Below are 23,645 nucleotides of genomic sequence, written 5' to 3' on the forward strand. Positions count from 1 at the left end.
CTTTTATTTGTAAAAGTATCATTACTTACTATGTCATCCGTATTACTGGAAGTAGCTGTTGTTTCACACTTTTTAGATGGCATTGCTTGATATTTACCTGGCCTCTCATTGTCACTTGTGTCAGATGAAGTGTCCGAAGGAATATAATCTTCATCTACATCTGAATTATCACTATTCAAATATGACACTAATTCTTCAGAATGGCCAGTGGATCCAGAAGTTGAACTTATTTCTTTAATTTCGGCATCAACTAAACACCTTTTCAATCCTCTTATATCACTTCCCACTGATTTTTTAAAGTCCTCACTTTCAGTGTGTAATACCGTTTCTTCGATATTTACTAAAACGGCCGAATCTTCATGTTGGCTAATAATCATATCAACTAACAGCTTTCCACGCGACATACTTTTACTAATAGTTTTCTTAAGACAACCAAAGAACCACCTTAATTTAGTAAAATGCACAACAATAAAATTAGGTTATGTTATCGTCAGCTGGTAACCAAAACTTGATATGTCTATAAAACATCCGTCCACATTTTAAATCTGATGGTGACAAAACTTGATATGTCGACTTATCAACTTTTGGCAAATATTAAAATGAGGTAATTTAATACATCACGTTTAGTCTTTAACTTATATCTTTAATAATATTGTCCTAAGACATATCAAAGTTTTGGCAAATAAAAATATAACTTTTAAACACATATCATGGTTCGCAAAGCTGAAAACCATGATTTTTGACATATCAACTTTTGGCAAATAGCCACAGATATGTTTCCGAAACGTGGACCATGACCAAATCAAACGAAGAAAAGATCATACGTTTTGAACGAAAAATACTTAGAAATGGTATTATGGGAGGAGATTCCTACAGGCAAAAGACCACTCGGACGTCCCAGAATGCGATGGAGAGATAACATCCAAGCAGATCTCCGAAAAATGAACATTCCACTTGACCCTAGGTTGATGGAAGACTGATCAAATTGGAAGAAAGTTGTACAGTCAGACAGGACCCACCCAGGGTTGTAGCGCTACGTGATGATGATGAAAAGTCTTACGACAAGGAGATCCGTTATCATAGTCATACTTTATTGATCCTTTAAGACATTAAAAAAATGTGGATACGTCACTACAGAATTCAGTATAAAAACATTAATGTGTATAATACAATATTCACAGTGTAACAAAATTGAAAAAACATAAAATATATAAAATAACATTTTTCAAAGTAAAATATGAAGCTACTGCAGTTTGTCCTCTAAGATATTCGTTTATAGAATAATATGCTTTTCTTAAGAGTAAATCTTTAACATTTTTTTTAATTTAGTGAAAAGTGGTATTTCTTTCACAGTCTTTGGCAAATGATTGTATAAGGCCAGTCCCATATATCTAAAGCAATTTTAAAATTTCGATGTTCTGTGTTCAGGAACTCGTAAAGATTCAGCACTGCTTGTATTGTAATAGCGATTGTCTGAATTTACTGGAAATGTATTGATTTCCTCTTTTACATAAAGTAAACATTTATAGATATACAGGGTGATTGATTAGTAGGGTAAAGCTCAATAGCTCCGCTATAGTAATAGATAGCAATAGAAGTTAATATCAAAAATTTTAGCCACCTTTGAGCTTCACATTACAAAATTAGTTAGAACGTTACAGGGTGTTCGATAACACAGTGGCAGACCTAAGTTATGTTTTTTTAAATGGAACACCCTATATTTTATTTTATATTCGAAATCCTGTTAACTTCTACATCACAAAAATATAAAGGTTTGTAATGTTATACAGGGTATTTACAAAGTTATACAGTTGACCAAGATGGCGGGTGAAGCAGTTGACACTTCACCTGCTCCCAATGAAAATGTAAATTATACATGTAAACATTGCTCCAAAAAAGTTAAAAGTAAAGTGACGTGCATAAAGTGCAGTGAAATATTCCACCCAGCATGTTTAAAACAAGCTAGTGAACTAAAAAAAAAAACAGACTGTAAACATGAACCATCTCAACAAGTTGCTGAGATTGACATAAACGAAGACTCCTACCTTAGAGAAGAAATCAAACTCTTGAAACAAATAATAACAGGCAGACACTATAATATCCGATAAATGCCAGGTAATCCTTTTACTTAACGAGAAAATAAAGTCATTAGAAAATAAAATTTCATCATTTAATAAAAATCTACCAAGACCATATCAAAATAGCAACCAACCAAAAAACTTGCTTCCAATAGATAAGGTAAGTGATACAAAAACCTTATCTGTAACAAAAAACCAAATCAACAAAAATAAACATCAAGGCAATTTGTCATCACCAACACATATGGGAACTCCTAATTTACAGGGTGATCCAATAATGAAGGTTAACCAGGTAGCAGCTGAAATCATGAGAGTACAAAGTAAACAAAAATTAAATGAAGTAATCAACTTAACCAATGACAATCTGGCAGGAATGAAACCTTCAACATCAAAAATAAATGAAGCTAATCATCACCCGTCGGAAGCAGAAGGTTTTACCTTAGTAAAAAGGAAAACTGGGAAAACCCGTAACCATAATATAGGCAGTGGAGATGGGGATGAAAATTTCCAGGGTATAGATAAAACTGAGAAGAAAATCTGGCTTTTCTTGTCACGAGTCCCTGATACTGTAACAGAAGACAATATAAAGGCCTATATTACGAAACAATCAGGCGAACAAAATACTTATATAAAGAAACTTCCAACATACTTTGTCCGATCCAATAACCAAGCCTTCATGATAGGAGTCGAACCCTCTCTACAAGAAAAGTTTACGAAAAAAATTTCTGGCCGAAAAACGTATATTTTAGTCGATTCAACTTCAGACAAGGTCAACGGTTCCTGGAACATCCTCAACCTCAACCAAGGGGAAACTTTTCAGATCAGTTGAATGGAAATTTCTAGCAACTGATTCCGATATTTTTATACTTTTAACAATATTTTATCAGTCTCGTAATCTTGTTCTCCAAACCAATGAATTCAATATCGACACTTACCATCTTTTCGTAGATTTTAAATCGGCCTATGATAGTGTCCTAAGAAATAAATTGTATGAAGCCATGGATGAATTCCACATCCCTGACAAACTGATAAGATTGGTTAAAGCTACAATGCGTAAAGTCGTTTGCAAAGTCGAAATACAGGGCGAACAATCACAGGCGTTTGAAACGAATATTGGGCTGCGACAGGGAGATGCGCTGGCGTGTCTCCTCTTCAACATAGCTCTGGAAAAGGCGGTCAGAGATGCCCGAATAGACAACAGAGGAAATATTTTTAATAAATCATCCCAAATTTTGGCATATGCCGATGACGTGGACCTAGTTGCCCGCACAACACGCAAACTAGAAGAAATGTATACCACCTTCTCAAATGCCTCAAAAAATATGGGCCTGACAGTAAACGAGGAGAAAACTAAGATGGTGGCATCAACACCCAACAATAGAGCCATAAACATCGGTCACCAATTCTCTGTTGATAACTCTACCTTTGAAGTGGTGGACAAATTCACATACTTAGGCTCCCTGATCACCAAAGAAAACGTCATGACAGAAGAAATCAAGCGAAGGATAATCCTAGCGAACAAATGCTATTTTGGACTGAGTAGACATATGAGAAGCAGAAACTTAAGCCAAAAAACAAAAATAACCATATACAAAACCCTTATACAACCAGTGTTGACATATGGATTGGAGACATGGACCATCTCCAAGGCAGATGAAAACCTTCTGCTTATATTTGAACGAAGGATCCTGAGAGGCATATTCGGTGGCATCTGTGAAAATGGTATTTGGAGGAGGAGGTACAACTACGAGGTATACCACAGATATAAACATATATTTGGTGGAAACGACGTAGTATCTCTTATAAGAATAGGACAACTAAGATATGCAGGACATCTAGCAAGATCACAGCATAACAACCCTACTAGAAGAATCCTTATGTCACAACCTGTGGGAAGTAGAAATAGGGGTAGGCCAAAACTTAGATGAAAAGATGGTGTAGATGAGGATGGAAGAAAAATAGGCGCAGCAAATTGGCAACGGTTGGCAATGGATAGGACTGACTGGCGTAATAGACTTGGGAAGGTCGAGGCTCTTTCATAGGGCTGTAGCACCATTGATGATGATGAATCTTGTTCTCTACTAAATGTTTGTTACCATTAATGTTTTTAATAAGCGTAGTATTTTTTAATAACCTACTTATTGTACTATAGGTATACCATGCTTGTGACTTGTCTTATGTCATGTAAATGATACAAAAAGATCAATAAATTTATCTATCTATCTATAACCAATTTTGTATGAAAATCGTAACAAGTTCAACTCCCTGTATAAATAAAAATAAGCACAACAGCAATGGTTTATTAATGCCATTTTTTTTATTTATTGTCAAAATGTTTAAGAATTATTGATATTGCTAATTTTCTTTATATCAAATACAGGGTGAGTCAAAACGCAAGTACATTATTTTCTCAGTAATGTTAAATGGAACACCCTGTATTTTATATCATTATTGAAAAGTAACATTAACGTACTTTAATTTTTATATAACATTCCCTACGCCCAAATTTATTAGTTTTCGAGATATTTTAATTTTTCAGAGCAAATTATTTTAGGTGTTTAAATTTATCTAAATTTTAAGTAAGCCATGACTGAATTGACAATTGAAGATTACCGATTATCAATCCGGTAATCAATGTAACACTGTAGCAAATAAAGAAATAAAAATGATTTATTAGTAATACATTTTACAAACAAAAACACAACCACTACATGCAACATTTTTGAAACAATTAAAAACTGTCTTTTTATGTGAATGCAACAAATAAACAAAGAAAATTAGTAATAAATTTTACAAAAAAACACACAAACACAAAATACAATATTTTGTGAAGACAATTAAACACTACTTTTGTATGTAAATGTAACAATGTAACAAATAAAGAACAAAACATAATTTATCAGTAATACATTTTGCAAAAAAACATGTTTGAAAAAATTAGAAGCTACTTTTAATAAAATATTTTTAATATTTAATTACATAAGGTGTTCAAAATTATCTCCTAACACATTTATGTACGCCTAAAAACGATCATTGAATGAGCTACTTACTCTACGGAGCATTTGTAAATTAACACATCGAAATACACTTTGTATTCTATTTTTCATCTCATCCCTTGTTGTTGGAGGTATTTTATAAACTTCATTATTAACGTAACCACAAAAAAATCAGTCCAGTTTATTAAATTCTGGTGATTTGGGTTGCCACGCTACTGGTCCATTGAAAAATGAAAATATCTCGAAAACTAATAAATTTAGACATAGGGAATGTTATCTAAAAATTAAAGTACGGTAATGGTACTTTTCAATAGTGATATAAAATACAGGGTGTTCCATTTAAAATTACTGAGAAAATAATGTACTTGCGTTTTGACTCACCCTGTATTTGATATAAAGAAAATTAGCAATATCGACCATTCTTGAAAATTTTGACAATAAGTTAAAAAATATGGCATTAATAAACCATTGTTGTTTTGCTTATTTTTATTTATACAGGGAGTTGAACTTGTTACGATTTTCATATAAAATTGGTTATAACTTTGTAAATACCCTGTATAACATAACAAACCTTTATATTTTTGTGATGGAGAAGTTAACAGGATTTCGAATTTAAAATAAAATATAGGGTGTTCCATTTAAAAAAACATAAGTTTGGTCTGCCACTGTGTTATCGAACACCCTGTAACATTCTAAATAATTTTGTAATGTGATGTTCAAAAGTGACTAAAAATTTTTGTTATTAACTTTTATTGCTATCTATTACTATAGCGGAGCTATTGAGATTTACCCTACTAATCAATCACCCTGTATAGGCAGTAGAAAGTTAAAATTTGATGTTAAAATTGGTTTACACTTTACACGATTGTTGATAATCCAAATTAAAAATTTTACGGATAATTTTTTTTGGGTAATGAACACTTTGTTACTATCTACTGAGTTCCCCCACAAAATTACATTATAGCACATGTGGCTGTACGCAAGACTATAATAAATGTTCATTAATGCCGAGATGGGTAGTGTGTTTTTAATTCTAGATATAGCATAAAAAGCTTTATTCAATTTCATGTTCACTGAATTCACTTGTTCTGACCATTTCAGATTACAATCAATGAACACACTCAAAAATTTTGTAGGTAGATGAGTTGTATGAGTGAAAATAAATGATTTCTGTCTTGTCAATGTTTAATATTAATCTGTTTGACAGACTTTGACTTACCTAAAGTAGCAGTTGGTTGTTTTGGTCGAGAAACTACCATTAGCTTTGGTTGTTCACCACTGTTGGAGTGATTTATTGTCGAATTAATTGGTAGTCGTACGATCTTGCCTACTGCTGCAGATTGATTGGGTTGAACCAGGGTCAGTGTTTTATTACCACCTGTCGCCATCTGTACAGTGACTGGTTTCCCACCAATCATTACCTGTTTCTAAAAAAAAAGTATTCTGAGAAGTTATCGACAACAAATGTCTTGAAATATATTTATGAAAACTATGATACTTACTGTATTTTTTGACAGAGTAACCGTCTTAGGAGATCCAACAACTTGCATGGGCATTGATATGGTAATAGGTTTTCCAGCAATCTTCATTCCTTGCAAACTGGTTAAATTTGAGGCAGTTACGATTGGTTGGGCATTTATAGAAGTAGTTTTTACATTATTTAAATTTACAGATTGTGCATTTGTTAAAGTTTGTATAGTTTTCAAACCTGCATTTGAATTCACAACCAAAACTTGCTGATTGCCTAAAAATCACAAACAAATTTTGATTTAAAATACATAATTCGTGTATCGAGTGATATACATTATGGTAGATAGAAAAACTGTTTGGTGCTGGTATTATAAAACAATTAAAAGTATTAAAAAAGATGAACATAAAGGAAAAAATAATATAGATTAGAACAATAGAGTAATTATGTTTACAGACGAGAAAATTATGATTACTATAGACTGTTTCACCTTAAGACTGGAACATTGCAGAAATAGGACTGCGTATATCTTATGGATGATAGAAGCGCACAGATGCCACGCCGTCATTAGAATGAATTATTGTATATCGACAGTCTAGTAGCAACACGTGCCTGAGAGATTTGGCAACGCTGAACTGCATTGTAACGTTCCGTTATTAACGTGAAATAAAGTATAGTAATAAAAGACCATGTTTAATTGATCAGATATACAGAATATTTAAAGAATTCGCAACTATTTTGGAGGCATTATTATTGAAAATAACTGCTCTTGAGGAAATATCACTATTTTTCTGACAGCAGAAGAATACTAGAACAAATTAAACTAACTTCACAATAAACCTAAATTATATTGAACTAAATAAAGCATCATTAAAAATTACTTAATTAAAAAATAGTGGTAAACTTATCGAGTGAGTTGCCTACAGGTGTATGTTCTTAAAAAACCTGATAGTGTGTAAAATTATTTATTAAAATCAGCTAAGTACTTTCAGCATGTCGCATGCCATATTCAGAGCTTCCTATAAAAAACAACACTTTAAGAGAATTTTGTTGTTTTTACAATTACAACAAAATTAAAAACTAACATCTTATAGGTCATAAATACCTCATGGAAGAGTAATTGTCAACACAAAACATAATACTGGAACGCGCTTAGTCGCGCGGTCTACATTTGTTGACCAGTGCTCTTTGAATAATGGTATAAAAATAAAGCAAACAGATCGGCGGCAGTTTACATTCAATCTCAGTTAATTTGATTAATCGCGACAGGTAAAGTAAAATTCTTCTTTCAGTACAATAAAGTGTTACTTTACTGCCGCAATTGTCGAGGTGACGCAGTCGAGTTCCTTTAGTTTGAACTATTTTTAAGTTTTTGGTATCACTCAGAAGCCAAAATAACGAAATTTTTGTAACAAGTGATGAAAATCAACATATTTATTATTGTTAAACAAAAAATATCTCGACAGTGTTACTTCATGAAATGTCTAAAGTGTCAACGTGTCAAATGTTCACGTAATGTCGGTCAAGTAGTTTTTGAGGTACAATGTCAACTGCCTTTGAAAATAGCAGTTTTGAGAAAAACGCGTTTAAGTTTTGACAACTATTATTTTCAAGTTCTTTTCGTCTGTCAAATCGTAAAGTGATGCGCACCGGAATATTTTTTGAATCGCGGAGTAATATACAAAAAATGGGAACAGCTGTTGAACGTCTCTCACTACTCTCGAGCGCTCTGGCGCGAAGTTGCTGAAAAGTGAGTCGAAGGTAGGAATATTCAACAAGCTGCATTTCCGGTAATTTTATTATCATTTCCGGAAAGTTATTAAACCAGGGCGCATCTGTAAAAATATTAGTACATTTGGATGTTGAGAGGTGATCCTCATATTTTTTTGTAGAAATTGCTTGAAAATAACTCATATAATATCTGAGTTATTCTCTCACTCAAAAAGGTCTGAAATATTGTTTAAATAATCAAAATGTCAAAAAATTAAGGAAAAATTCGATTTTTTTCATCGTTTTTTGATTATAACTTTAAAAGTGTTCATGTCCGAGAAAAGTTGTGCTGATATAAAAGTTGCGTAATTAAATTTCCTACAATATTGGGTTGGCTAGGAATTTTAAAAATTGTCACCCTTGTTGCAAAACAGCAATAATTGCGAAAAAGCAATAAAGTATTCGCATTTTACGTTTTTCAACCATTTATGCTACACTTACGATCTTCATATTTCACCCAGAAAAACTTTATGGTATAATAAAACAATACTGTAAATTTCATTAAGATGTTTAATAGATTTTGCAATCCAGCTTTCGCAAAAAAATTTATTTTTTCAAAATGTTGCAGGACTGAAAATAAAGCAGACGGCAAGTTGAATTTTTTTTTACCCATAGAAGAATACTGTACCTTTGCAATTTGCAAAATTAAAATCGGTTAACTACCACGACGCACGTCAGGAATTTCTTTAAATAAAGATTATTTTTTGGTGCTACGCGCAGGACAGCGGATACGTTTGCTCTGATTGGTCATTCCCATGACCTTTGATAATGATTGATAAATTTTAATTTTTAGTACATTTCGATATAAATAAATAAATTTGTTTATTGCAAAATAAAAATACATACTCTGTCCTTTGACATAATACCTTTTTTGGCAAAAATTTTCTTTGTTCATATATTTTAACTGAGGGAATAAAAGTTTATTATTTTTAAACATATGCAATTGTTTAAACAATATTTCACAAACAATAATAAAATTAGTTTGATTTTTGTGGAATTAAAATATTAAAATACAACAAAATATAGAGCAAGAAAATAATATATTAGATAAAGATTGGAAGACATTTTGGTGGAAATCAACTTGTGTGAATCGAACACCGCTGTCCTGCGCGTAGCACCAAAGATTCATTTTTATTTAAAAAAATTCCTGACGCCGTGGTAGTTAACCGATTTTAATTTTTCAAATTGCAAATGAAAGGTACAGTACTCTTCTATATGTAAAAAAAAATCAACTTGCTATCTGCTTTATTTTCAGTCCTGTGACATTTTGAAAAAATATTTTTTTTTTGCGAAAGCTGGATTGCAAAATTTATTTTGCAAAATCTATTGAACTGATCTTAATGAAATCTACAGTATTGTTTTATTATATCATAAAGTTTCTCTCGGTAAAATATGAAGGTCCTAAGTGTAGCATAAATTTTGAAAAACATAAAATGCGAATTCTTTTTTTTTCGCAAATATTGCTATTTTGCACTAAGGGTGACAATTTTTAAAATTTATAACGAATCCTATATTGTAGGAAATTTAATTACGCAACTTTTATGTTAGTGCAACTTTTCTCGGAAATGAATACTTTTAAAGTTATAATCAAAAAACGAAGAAAAAAATCGAATTTTTCCTTCATTTTTTGACATTTTGATTATTTAAACAATGTTCCGGACCTTTTTGAGTAGGAGGATAACAACTATTATATGAGTTAATTCCAAGTAATTTCTGTAAAAAAATGAGTCACCTCTAAACGTCCATCTCGAAACAGATGCGCCCTGGACTATATGTACTTTGATTGAAAAGAAATAATAAAAAAAAATCCAAAATTTCAAAATTTTCAAACCATACCTCCTGCCCTTTACTGGAATAATTAATATAAGAAAAAATACTTACCTAATGTAGGCATTTGCCCTGTGGCTTTGAAAGGAACTAATTTCCCAGTTGCTTTATTCATTTGGTATGGTATCGTCTTTATGGTTGTTAGAACTTTATTGGCCGGGCTACTAGGTACAATTTTTACAATAGTATTTTTGGGCGCTTGAGGTAAAACATTTGATTTTGCCTGAACAATATTGCCTCCTTTTGGCAAGGCCGCTAACGTCATGCCTGTAAAGAGAAACCTGATTATATATTTGGGTGGTTCGCCAAAATAAGCGGCATATTGTGTAACTCGCTTTTTTCTTAAGGTCTTTACATACTGTGTTACAAATTATGTTGCCAAAGTTAAGTTATACAATAAAGAATGTACGCCACTTAACATTAATTTTAAAAAAAGTATTTTTACAAGCATTTTATGCAATTTTAATTTCAAAATATCAACTCCGAGGCTGTAACCCCCTTGTTTTTTGATCTGTTTTATAGTATTACACACTGAAAAGTTACAAAAGTGCAGATTATTTTATCAACAATTAATTAAAAACCCAGTGTAATTTAAAACTGTCAAATTAATAATTTTCATTTTTAAAATTAAACCATAAAAATCTACTACTAAAAACTGTAACCAACTTTGTGCATCAACACCGAGGCTTCATGAAAATATATGAAAAGTTAGGCCAAACTGCACTATACTGTATGGCAGGCAGCTTGACAAGAGTCTAACACAAATTGTGGAAGAAAGTGGACGAACATGATATCGTTAAGCGATAGAAAATTTTTTAAGGTGTCTTAAGCTAAGCGTATGTTTTTATACAGTCAACACCGAAGCCTTCATAAAAACTTAATTTTGCTAATTTTTTTAATGTTTTTCTTTTAAGTGTGCGCTATAAAGTTTTTTTGACACCCCATGAATAAAGCAGAATTATTTTTAAAATTTGTAGAAAGTAGAAATAAAAATGTATGAAATCATCAACACCGAAGCCATCAACTCCGAAGCCCAGTCGTGCCTCGGAGTTGTTGAAAGTGTGTGAGTGGTCATTCTTAAACTAAAAAAATACAAATTGAAAAGTCTCAGATGCAGAATCCACCACTTTAATAAAATTAAAATGGTAAATAGTTATTTAAATTTAAAACTTTTCTTGTTGAAAGTTCTTTCTGGTTCATCCTTAATCTGCGACTTTTACAATTTATAAGACAGCAGTCGACGAATATAGAAAACAAAAAGGACTCCTTGCAATCACATTCCGTTTTCATTCGTCTAGGAAAAGGACAGAAAGAAAGTTCCTAGTACTCAAATCTGAGTAAAGATATAAAAGTAAGTAAGTAACAAGCAAAACCATCTTTTACTAAAAAAATACAATTTAAATTTAGTCTGATATAGGAAAAGGATTACTGGGTAAGCTCTCAAAATGTTTCGGTCGGTTTGCTAATATTATCTACTTTTTATAGAAAATCGCTCGTATACACTGGAGTACGACGGAAAAATGAAGACGAAAACCCCCAAAATCGTTAAATAAAGATTTTATAAAAGAAAGTAATATTTTATGCAGCTATGCTTATTTCTGTAAGAATATACATTTTGGGTAGTCTTCTCTAATGTTGATAAAAGAGACATCTGTCTATGTAGGCACATTATGTGAAAACCTGGAGCTCATGCGTGGAAGCGGATAACAAATCATTATGTTGCGCAGAAAAGACAGAAGAATGTATAGAAAGGAAATGCCAAGATTGTGTTCAAAAGCAGAGTAGATTTTTGAAGTTTAACGAAGAAGACATGGCTACATATTGGAAAGTTTTGCAACACGAAGGCCGGTCTAAATCAACTCCGACGCAATTGATATTTTACCTATTTTTCTGTAGTAGTTTATATCAAAATGGAAGTGTTTTGTATAGTTTTATTACATAATAACCAATTTTTATTTAATTGTTACGATCATAAATTTCAATTAACAGAGAATTACATCAACATCGTGGACACTTAGTCAACTCTGAAGTCACAACATTTCCGTCTTTCGGAAAATATTTAAAAATGATCTCTGCTGGTATCATGGGTAAGTTGAATAGCTCATTTTATAAAAAATATTTAAAAATGAACTAATTCTAAACCATGTTTTAAATTAAATTTCTCCACCTCGAAATTGCCGTCTATTTTGGCGAATCGCCCATTTATTTATTTATAAAAAGCGTCATTAATTCGGTCGATGTCTATTGTTAAATTATGACTTTTGCCAGACAGTGTAGCGACTATCGACTTATCAGGTTAATGAGTCACACGCTCAAAATTTTTATGAAAATATTGCATTCTCGCATATACAATCTTTGTGAGGGGATAACTGGTGACGAACAGTTTGGTTTCCGAAACGGTATGGGTACTTGGGAAGCACTCGGCTCTTACAAAAGAGCATTGCGTTTAGGAAAAATATATATGTATGCTTTATAGATTTCGAAAAAGCCTTTGATAGAGTAGCAAATACATTACTGTATCAATGCTTGGACCTCTCGGGATAAACAATTCATAATATCTAAGCAACAAATTAACCAATCGGGCTTTACCATTTTTTTATGTTTTGAATAGAAAGATCTTCATTTGAAAGCCTAAGGCAAGGGCGCACATCAAAGAAACATGAAACGTAAATTACGTTTCATGGAAATAAAACACTGCTAAACAAATATACGTCCGGCCATTTATGAAACTCTCCGAAAATAAAAATGTGTCATGAGCATGAATCACACTCGTTTCATTGGTAGGCGTACTTTTGAGATTTGTTTAGTAGTGTTTTATTTTCATGTTTTTCGTTTCATGTTTCTTTGGTCAAGAATCAAAAATGATATTTTTACAATAAATATTGCAATTGCAAAAAGGGCCATTTTGTACCTTTCGCGGGCTGTTTTGCAATAACAAATTAACGAAATTAAAGTTGCCATAGCTCAATTATACTTTTTTTTTTAATTTCCTACAACTTTCTATTTGAAAATTTTTCTCTAAAATGAATATCCTAAGCTGAAGAATTAAAAACCTCTAAACCAGCGGTTACCAACCTTTTTTAGATTGAGGCACACTAACTTGAAAAGTCGTTCAGCCACGGCACACTTGGGTAAATAATCTCTATAATGAGTATAATAATGTATTGTTATGTGATTTTTTTACTGTTACTTCCTTTAAAAATATAATTTAAAACATAATTCATTGAGTTAATGCGGTGCTCATTATGGAAACTTATTAGGAAAATTAAGAAAACAAAATTTTAATGCACTTACAAACACATATTTTGTGTTAAAAGAGATGAGTTGACAATAAAAAATAATTTTATTTTTATTTATTTAGCGTATGGCTTAAGTATATCACAGAATATATTTAGATTTATGCATTATACAATGCATCACAAACAGATGTCCAATTTTTTTATATATTCGATTGACCCTTCGGTTGCCATTACAAAGTCTATAGGGTCGCCTGTGTATGCTCTGCGTGGGCAGTCCTGAACAATGTGACTGATCGTCTGTCTTGCAGCGCCGCAGTCACAAGAAGGCGAGGGGAGTTTACCCCATCTGTGGAGGGAGTCGGCGCATCTTCCACAGTTTGTTCGAATTCGATTAAGGGCTGCCCAAATCTTACGGGGACGTTCAAATTCGCCAGGTTTCCCTATGATGTTCGGTAGACTATGGTAATGCGGATCTGTCCTACTTTCCCAATCTTCTCTCCATCGGGTATTTAAGTCAAAGTTGGATTGCTGCAGCGCTTGAGCCGATTGTAGAGGGGGTAACCTGGATCGGAGATGGTTTCCAAGAATATTGGGGATGTCGTTGTGGACTAGAAGCTGGCGACTGTCCATTATATTGTTATATTCTTTAACCAATGCATGTTCGCGGCGTAGGTTGGGTGGTGCTATATTACTAAGGGCAGGTAGCCACATTGTAGGGGTGGGCTTAATTGTGCCTGTTATCATACGCATAGTACGGTTTAGTTGGGTGTCGACCAGGTGGGTATGCCTGCTATTTAGCCACACTGGAGCACAGTATTCTGCCACCGGATATATCAGGCCAAGAGCAGAGGATCTTAATGTTGATGCTGTGGACCCCCATGTAGTGCCGCAGAGTTTCTGTATTATATTGTTGCGTGTCTTCAATTTTGCTGCTGTTTTCGTCAGGTGTTCTCTGAATGTGAGCATTCTGTCTAGAGTAACCCCAAGGTATTTCGGGTATTTATTGTGTTTTAACAGCTTGTTATTAAAATACACTCGTAATTCTCTGTTTGCCAACTTGTTGTTTAGATGAAAAGCTGATACTTCAGTTTTTGTAGTACTTGGCTGTAGTCTCCATTTCTTAAGGTATTCGCTGAGGATGGATAAGTCATTCGTGAGAGTGATTTCTGTAGTTTCTAAAGATTGGTGGCTTGTTGCAAGGGTCCAGTCGTCAGCATATCCAAACTTCCGAGATTCGGTTTCAGGCATGTCAGCAATATAGAGGCTGAAAAGTAAAGGGGCAAGGACAGAACCCTGTGGAAGACCATTGTTAAGTTTCATCTGTCTACTCGTCTCTTTTCCCATTATAACCTGGAAGGCTCTGTTGATCAGCATGTTGTCAATGAGGTTAATTATCTTTCTTCAGGGGATAATGCGGGCCAGTTTATATATTAATCCCTGTCTCCAAACAGTATCATATGCTGCTGTTAGATCTATAAATACTGTTGCTGTCTTTTGTTTCTTTTGAAAACTAGCTTCTATAAAAGTTGTTAATGACAGCACTTGGTCCGTACAGCTTCGATGAGGGCGGAAGCCAGCTTGTTCAATGGGGACAGTTTCTAGTATCCTGTGACTAATTCTGTTGAGGAGAAGCTTTTCTAATAGTTTATATACCATGCTGAGTAGAGCTATGGGGCGGTAGTTTTCTGGCTTATCGTTTGATTTGCCCGGTTTCGGAATTGCAATTATCTTTGTTCGCTTAAGTGAGAAAGGAATGTTACCTGACTGAAGTATATCATTAAAGAACATTGCAAGCCATTGTTTCGTGTATGCACCACTGTGTATCAAGAACTCTGGATGGATACCATCAAAGCCAGGTGCTTTACCTGATTTCATTTCTTTCAGCGCATGTGTGATTTCAGAAATAAGTATTCTTGCTGAATATTCGGAGTTTGTTCTGTTCATTTGTTTTAATGCCCTTAAGTCTCTTTTCACGTTGGTAGTATGTGTTCGATCTCGTGGAGCTCTGGATAGATACTATATGGGAGGCAACCTTGTTAGGAGACATTTTAGACTCTCTGGATTCCAGCTGGTTAGCTCCTCCAATTTTCCGCAACAAGGACCATGCCTGCCGGCTTGATTTTTTGAAGTCAAGGTTTTCGACAGTCTTTATCCATTTTTGGCGTCTAGCTGTATCGATGTTGTGTAAAAGCTCATCGGCTATTTCTCGGTCACCACTTTCGAGAAACTTCGTGTTTAAATAAAAAATAATGCGAGTATAAAACAGAAGTTAACATGCTCATGGCTTCTTCATTGGATTCTAACTCGATGCTTGAAACTCTATCGCCACAAGCAGTAATACGTTGAACTAATGCACGTCTGCATATGATACTGCTGCTAGCACATTCTGTTGGTCGAGTGTTGAACTATTGAAATAGCAGATAAGCGCAGAACAGAAGTTTTTTTTGTTCAATGAAAAATAGTCGGTAAAAGTTATTATCATGGCAAATTAAAAAAGTAAATACTAGTGAAAAAGACGGTAAAATTTCGTGCTCTAAACCTCTGCTCTAAACATTGCAAATTTTACAACTTCAAATCTATTATAATTAAATAGGCACCCAAAATTAAGTGTTACACTTTAGTAAGTTAACCCTGGCATAGTCCTTTACAACGCCTGATAGGTTTTAAAAATTCCTGAAATATAACACATTTTTTCTCACAGGCTGAACTAAAATATTTTAGGCCTTTTAAGGCGGATGTCTATTAAAAAATAATTTTGATAATAGTATTTCACAGTAGTAATAATTCCGACTTACCTGCACTAGTTTTAACCAAGGTTACAACTTGCTGCGCAACTCCTCCTTTTTGAATAATATTACCTCCTTGTTTTACTATTAACTGCTTGCCTGCTACTTGAGGACTGCCTTGTCTGATAATAGTTCCAGTTGTACCTTGAATCTTCACTTGTGGCCCTAAGAAAAAATATTGTCATTAGTAAATCTTTTTATTGTAATAGTAACTAGGGGAAAATTTCCCAGCATTGTTGCGGCAAATTTTCAATAAAATTGCATATCAGATGATATGCCCTTCATTACATAGAGAACTGGTGTCTGAAAGAGAACCTCTCCGTGAACCCTTCTAAAACTAAACTGGTAGCCTTTACAAATAAGAGAAAGCTTACTGGACTGAGTGAGCTGAAATTATTTGGAAGAACCACTGAGGTTAAGTAGCTAGGAGTAACACTGGATTCGAAACTCAATTGGAATACTTCTATTACCAATATAACCAATAGGACTAAGCGACTCTTCTTGAACTGCAGATGAGTTGTAGGTAAAACCTGGGGATAGAAACCAAAGGTAATCTGTTGGTTATACACATCAGTGATACGACCAACAGTCACTTATTGTTCAGTACTCTGGAGAAAGACTGCTTTGAAATCTTGTGTGACCACTCTCATCACTATCCTACAAAGACAAGCGCTTCTAAATATAAGAGGAGCCTTGAATAGTAAAGGAACAGCTTCATTAGAGGCTATCACAGATCTCCCTCTGTTGGAATTATATATTTCGGAGGTAGGCTTTATGACCATCCGAGACTCAAAGCAAACAATACTTGGAGGCCGAATTATGTATTGAATAGCCACACAAACACTACTGGGACTAGACATGAGGAATCCATCTTTATGACGGACTCATATATGATGACACCAGAAATAATTCACTGAGAAGATTAACACAATTATACCATCTAGAGAACAAAAAGTCCCAAATATTAATGGAGACTTAATATGGTTCACTGATGGATCTAAAACTGCCCATGGTACTGGATCAGGAGTCTTTGGGCAAACGTGTAACTACAATAAATCTTACAGCCTAGGTCAACATACTACGGTGTTCCAGACTGAAGTTTTTGCTTTGGTGGCCTGCATTGATAAAGACCCCAAAAGAGAATCATCATTTACACAGATAGTCAATCGGCTATTCTGGATGTAAAGAACCCTCTCACCAAATCAAAACTGGTGAAAAATTGCAAAGATCTCCTCAACAACCTAGCAAAAGACAATAAGGTGCCTTTAATATGGGTGCCAGGTCATGAAGGGGTGCATGGGAACGAACGAGCAGATATGTTAACGAAACAAGGCTCGAGAGAAACTTTTGAAAGCCCTGAACCTTTCTGTGGCATCACTAAAGATGCTACGAAAAACGAGGTTCAGAAATGGCTGATAGGGAATCATCAAAAGAAATGGAAAACCACACAAGGGCAAATCCAGACTAAAAAAAATAATCAGGAATAATGATAAAACTCTCTCAAACAGTTTGATGAACCTCAATAAACGAGAGATCAAAACGGTCACTGAAATGGTGACTGGACATTGAATTGAACCACGGTACAGAAAGTGCGAAATGGAAGACGAGACTTTATATACTATGCCACTGCAGTGTGCTAGGTGATGTAAGGCAGGAATTTACTGATAAAATGAGGTTTGAACCAGAAGAGATCCTAAAACTATCAATAAGGAAACTGTTGGCCTTCGTTGAGGCCACAGTACTTAAGAGTTTAAGGAGAAGAACAGGAACATGGTGTGGTACAAAGGTCTTATGACCAAGTGCCAGAGACTAACGAGTCTCGCCTGAGTTAAGAAGAAGAAGAAGTATATCTTTGCTGCTATCTCTGGCAATGAATAAACTATCGTCTATAAATTAAATGAATAGAAAGTTCTCAGTATTATCACATTAAATTAAATGAAATCAAATTGAGATAAATACATTCACCGGGTTTCATACATTCTAAAAGAACATGTTAGAACACTGAATGATATTAAAAAAAAATTGAAGTGCGGAAAACAGTAAAAGTTTTTAATCTTAACACATTCACGGTCATGACTGCATATGAAGTCATTTACTCCATAAGAATACGTGTATACAATGACAGCGTGTCAGTGAATGTGTTAATTAAATTATCACTAACTCGTCTATGTCAATAGTTTACAAAAACAACAATTTTAGGATCAGCTTAGATATTGTTCAATTTTTAAAGAAAAACGTTAATTATTAATTAATTAATTAATATTATGATCAAAACTCTACAGTAAATAATACCAAACATAAAATAATAAAAATGATTACAAATTTAAAGAAAATATACTTTAGGCTGTAGTAAACTGAATTATGTTATATTTCCAATATCCTTTCAAAAAAACTATACATTGGACAAATTTATGTACTTTCGTTTAGATTTACACAAAATTTTCAGATCCGCTCTTTTTTATCATTTACTATTATGTACTAGATTATTCTTGTTGATTAATGTTTATTATAAATTATTATATTCATGAATTAATCTCTGAAATATAAATTGTTGAATTTTCAATTTTATAAGCTTTATTTTACTGATCTATAAAATAGGACACTGGTACTTAGCGTTATTAAAATGTGCAGTATTTTAGTATTCACACAATTTTTCAGTAATTACACAAGAGCTCTAAAATTAAGTGATTTGCATTCCGAGTGACAATTTGACAGTTTTAATTTCCCGACCCGAAGGGTAGGGGGAAATTATGTCATATTGTCACGAGGGCAATGCAATTGCTGTAGAAATGGAGAACTTCATATGTACTTATGTGACTACTTTATAAACATTAATTTGCAAAAATATTTTTTACGTTAAAAATGATTTATTGACCTAAAATAGTTTGATTGAAACTAACTTACCTTAGTACAAATATGCACAAAAAAAGTTACAGATCTTTGAAGTTAAAAAATGAAAATCGATTTTTTCCGATATATCGAAAATGGACATGTGTCATCATCTTAAATAAAAATAACAGTAAAATTTGTGCACCCCATAAAAATTTTATGGGGGTTTTATTCCCTTAAACCTCTCCAAATGTGTGTGTATGTTCCAATTAAATTATTATTGTGATACATTAGTGAAACACAATTTTTTTTAAAATTCTTTTGCCTCCTAGTACTTTTTCGATAAGTCAACTTTTATCAAGATATTTTGAACATTTGTAAAATTCACCACATAATATTTGTAAATGGTTAAGTAAGATTAATAAAGACCTGGTAATAATATTATGAAAATAATATTCTATAATCTTACTTAACCATTTACAAATAAGATGTGGCGAATTTTACAAATGTTCATTTTATTTTACAAATTTTATCTCTCGATAAAAACTACTAAAAAGTACTAAGAGGCAAAAAGTTTTAAAAACATTGTGTTTAACTAATGGCACCACAATAATAATTTAATTGGAACATACACAAATGTTTAGGATGGTTTAAGGGAACAAAACCCCCATAAGATTTTAATGCGGTGCACGAATTTTACTGTTACTTTTTTTAAGATGTTCCTGCCATAAGAAAGCCACATGTCAATCGCTTTTCCCCTAAATACTTCTGGTAGTGCTTTCAATAAAGCATCGTCTCGAATCCGTTAACAGCTTTTAAGTTCGTATAGCCTCTCCAAAAATTCTGTGTGGTCTTTGGATCTGTCAAAATGTAAGCCCCATTTTCTAACTGTGTCCATTAGTTGACTGTGTTCATTTTCCGTTTGTGTGTTGTCTGTTTTAGGATCCTCGGTTTCGATATTGGTAACTGTGCCGGTCTTTTTTGAGCGTAAGTGTAAGACCATTCTTGATTGAAGATCGTCTAATTTACCTGTCGTATCTAAGTTAAATTCTGCCAAAACGTTGATTAATTCCTCTTTCTTTAATTTATATCCCAGCCTACCGTCTCATCCGCTATTTCTAAACCCACCGTGCCGTCTGATTTAAAATATCTGCTCGGGCGCCAATGTAATGAGGTCGTTGCTCCAGGTAACTATCAGTCAAAGAAAAAGAGTTCGCTTTTTAAAACATCTTTATGTGGGATCAAAATATACAGAAGACAAGATAATTAGCCTTAATTACTCATTAAGTTCGTTAACAAAATATAATATTTATAATTTCTACGCATCGAGCTTACTGTTCGGGCCGATGTGACGATATTTATGTACATGAATGAATGATTTTGACGATCGCGCGAAATAGGAATTGCTTTTATTAATATGACATGAATGTATAAGGAAAGGAGAGAAAGGAGATCCCGCTCACCTCGCCGGATGAAAAGACATATAAAGGATATACGATCACCGCTCATATAAGGATAGGTAAGAAGAAAACTGTCAGATTCGCTCAGCTCGCCAAAACGACAGCGGAAAATAATCGGGAAATACTACCTACATAAACTCACCTCTTGTACCTCGCTGTTGTTTATTATTCTTCGATCAACGCTCCAAGAATAATAATCAACTAGGCTTTTCGATCCGATTTTTATATCGTTCGAAACAGTACAAAAACGTGTTTTACTTAATTCATTGGCGTACTCTAGACGATAAACTTATATTATCGTCACAATCTTCAATAAAAAAAAATCTCTAATAGTTTTCGATATATTAAAAAAAAAATTGATTTTCAATAACTTTTTTTATGTGCACATTTTTGTACTAAAGTAATAGGTTCAATTGAACTATTTTTGGTCCCAGAATAAAATATGTGATTTAATTTATGACCTGTCAAATTCAGCAAGCTGCATATCGAGCTACACCATCAACTCCAAAGCAAAAAAACAAAAATACCACTTCGAATTATATTAGACAACTAATAGTCGAAAAACGAAGAGCAAGAGGTAGATGGCAAAGAAGCCGCAACATTAATGACAAACACGAATATAATCGACTAACCAGACGATTAAAAACAGCGCTAAATGAAGCACGCAATGCCACATTTGAACACTACATTAGTACCTTGTCTAAAGAAGATCACTCAATATGGAAGGCAACAAAACACTTAAAGAGACCTACAGAACACAACTCGCCAATTAAGAAAGATGATGGTACTTGGGGAAGATCAGACCAGGAAAAAGCTTCAGCATTTGCAGAATACTTAGCTGGTATTTTTAAAGAACACCAAGTAGAGAATAATGATGATGGAAACTTAATAAGAGACTTCCTGGATAGTGCTTGCCTATGACGCTCCCAATAACACCATTCAATCCATCAGAAGTTAAACTAGAAATAGAAAAATGCAATAACCACAAAGCACCTGGATTTGACCTAATAACAGGATTAATACTGAAACATCTTCCGAGAAGAGCATTGGTCATGCTAACTACAATATAAAATAGTGCACTCAGACTGACATATTTCCCAATCACATGGAAATTTGCGCAAATAATAATGATTCACAAACCGGGTAAACCTCCAAATAAAACATCATCCTATCGACCAATCAGCTTGTTGCCGACAATGTCTAAGATCTTCGAAAGACTACTACTTGGTAGACTGAAGAATGACATTAACCTAGATGTAGAAATACCCACACACCAGTTTGGTTTTAGAGAGAGACACTCCACAACACAACAGACTCATAGAATTTAACAAAAATCCTTACTGCTATTGAGGAAAAACAATATTGCACAGCGGCATTCTTAGATGTAGAAAAGGCATTTGATCGAGTATGGCATACTGGACTTTTATACAAACTCAAATGTATTCTTCCAACCCCCTACTACCTAATCATGAAATCCTACATTGAAGATCGTTACTTCCAAGTAAAATATAACACAGCAACTTCCACATATCTTCCCATTAAATCAGGCGTACCACAGGGTAGTGTCCTGGGCCCTCTCCTTTACCTATTATTTACCGCAGATATCCCAACCACTGAAACAACCAAAATCTCAACATTCGCTGATGACACCACCATAATCGCTGTCAATGAGGACCCTATTATCGCGTCTGCACAACTGCAAAACCACCTTGACCAATTGGGAACATGGCTCAACAAATGGAATGTGAAAGTAAATGAAACGAAGTCAACCCAAGTTACATTTACAAACCGAAGGGATGTATGTCCAACAATAACACTAAATGATACACAATTACCAGTCAGCACACAAGTCAAATATTTGGGACTAACCCTTAACAAAAGATTAACATGGAAGCCGCACATTCAAGCCAAGAAAACCCAGATCAACATCAAAATACGACAAATGAGCTGGCTTATTGGTCGAAAATCAAAACTCAATATTGAAAATAAACTGCTCCTGTATAAAACTATGATAAAACCAATTTGGACCTATGGTGTTCAACTCTGGGGTTGCTCAAAGCCATCAAATATCAAGATAATACAAAGAGTCCAATCAAAAATATTGAGGATGATATTCAACGCACCCTAGTATGTAAGCAATAAAACCCTACACGAGGACTCAGCTACACCCTTGGTAGAGGAAGAAATTCCAAGGATCACAAAGAGCTACCTTGATGGACTGAGAAGTCATCCAAATGATGAAGCAAGACTGCTTGAACACTCCTCCCGAATTCGCAAGACGACTGAAGAAACTATGGCCAACAGATTTAATAAATTACAATATACATATTGTAATCAAATGTAAAAATTATAATAGGAGGGTTGCCACAGGGCAGCTTCTCCCTAATGTATTTAACATTCAAACTATTTGCTTATAGCTTCGATGAAGCAGATTGTAAATTAAAATATGTAATAAAAAAAATTATGACCTGCCTTTTTGTTACACCCTATGTGTATTCCTTACCTTTTGCAGCAAGAGATGAAATAATTCGGGGTGAAATAATGTGATTAGGAGTTGCAGTCGTTTTAACAATTGGAGTGGGCTGAGTAGTATGTACATTGGTTTGAATGGGAGCAGTTGTCTTGGGTGAAGTCACCAATGATGGGACCGCAGGCGCTATAGTTGGTGCTGGGACTTTGGCTGCGGCTGGTGGAGGTAAATCATATTTTTGTATCTACAAAAAGAAAGATTTATTTTGTAAGACTCTCATAAGACTTATTTTGTTACGAGCATTTAATGACAGTCATATGATGCGACTAAGGCGGATACGATCTCAAGCCACGAATCGATGAGTGTCATATGGAAGACGATCATCATAATAACAATTAAGTGCAAGTTGTATACACATGATTTTTTCTATGATCATTCACAACAAAAAAATATTCAAATTTATTTATTTTGTAACACAAAATTAAGTACAGTAATAGCTCGACTTATGCTACCCCAACTTATGCGAACCCAGAGTTACGCGATTTTCAAATATTGTCAATTAGTCATTTGAGCGCCACACAATCGCTCGATTATCGATGAAATAGAATTACCGCCCACATATTACTGCTCATCCAATGTAGATATTTGGACTTTTCGCACGAAATCAGCACATCACTAGAATTTATTTTGTACATTTAGGTATTTCTTATCTAGTTTTGTCT

At 33.8% G+C, this 23,645-nt stretch overlaps 1 protein-coding gene across 1 annotated transcript in view; it reads right to left on the reverse strand.

Moving 5' to 3' along the window:
• The window catches only part of LOC114333953 (host cell factor 1), a 91,830-nt gene that overhangs the window by 54,116 nt on the left and 14,069 nt on the right, over positions 1–23,645 (reverse strand). The window contains exons 6-10 of the mRNA XM_028283952.2: positions 22,957–23,167; positions 16,174–16,329; positions 10,194–10,406; positions 6,577–6,818; positions 6,294–6,501 (exon numbers count right to left, since the gene is read on the reverse strand). Coding sequence (XP_028139753.2) covers positions 6,294–6,501; positions 6,577–6,818; positions 10,194–10,406; positions 16,174–16,329; positions 22,957–23,167 — 1,030 coding nt within the window. The remainder of the gene's footprint in view (positions 1–6,293; positions 6,502–6,576; positions 6,819–10,193; positions 10,407–16,173; positions 16,330–22,956; positions 23,168–23,645) is intronic.

This window comes from Diabrotica virgifera, chromosome 10 (assembly GCF_917563875.1).
Source record: "Diabrotica virgifera virgifera chromosome 10, PGI_DIABVI_V3a".
NCBI classification, from domain to species: domain Eukaryota; kingdom Metazoa; phylum Arthropoda; class Insecta; order Coleoptera; family Chrysomelidae; genus Diabrotica; species Diabrotica virgifera.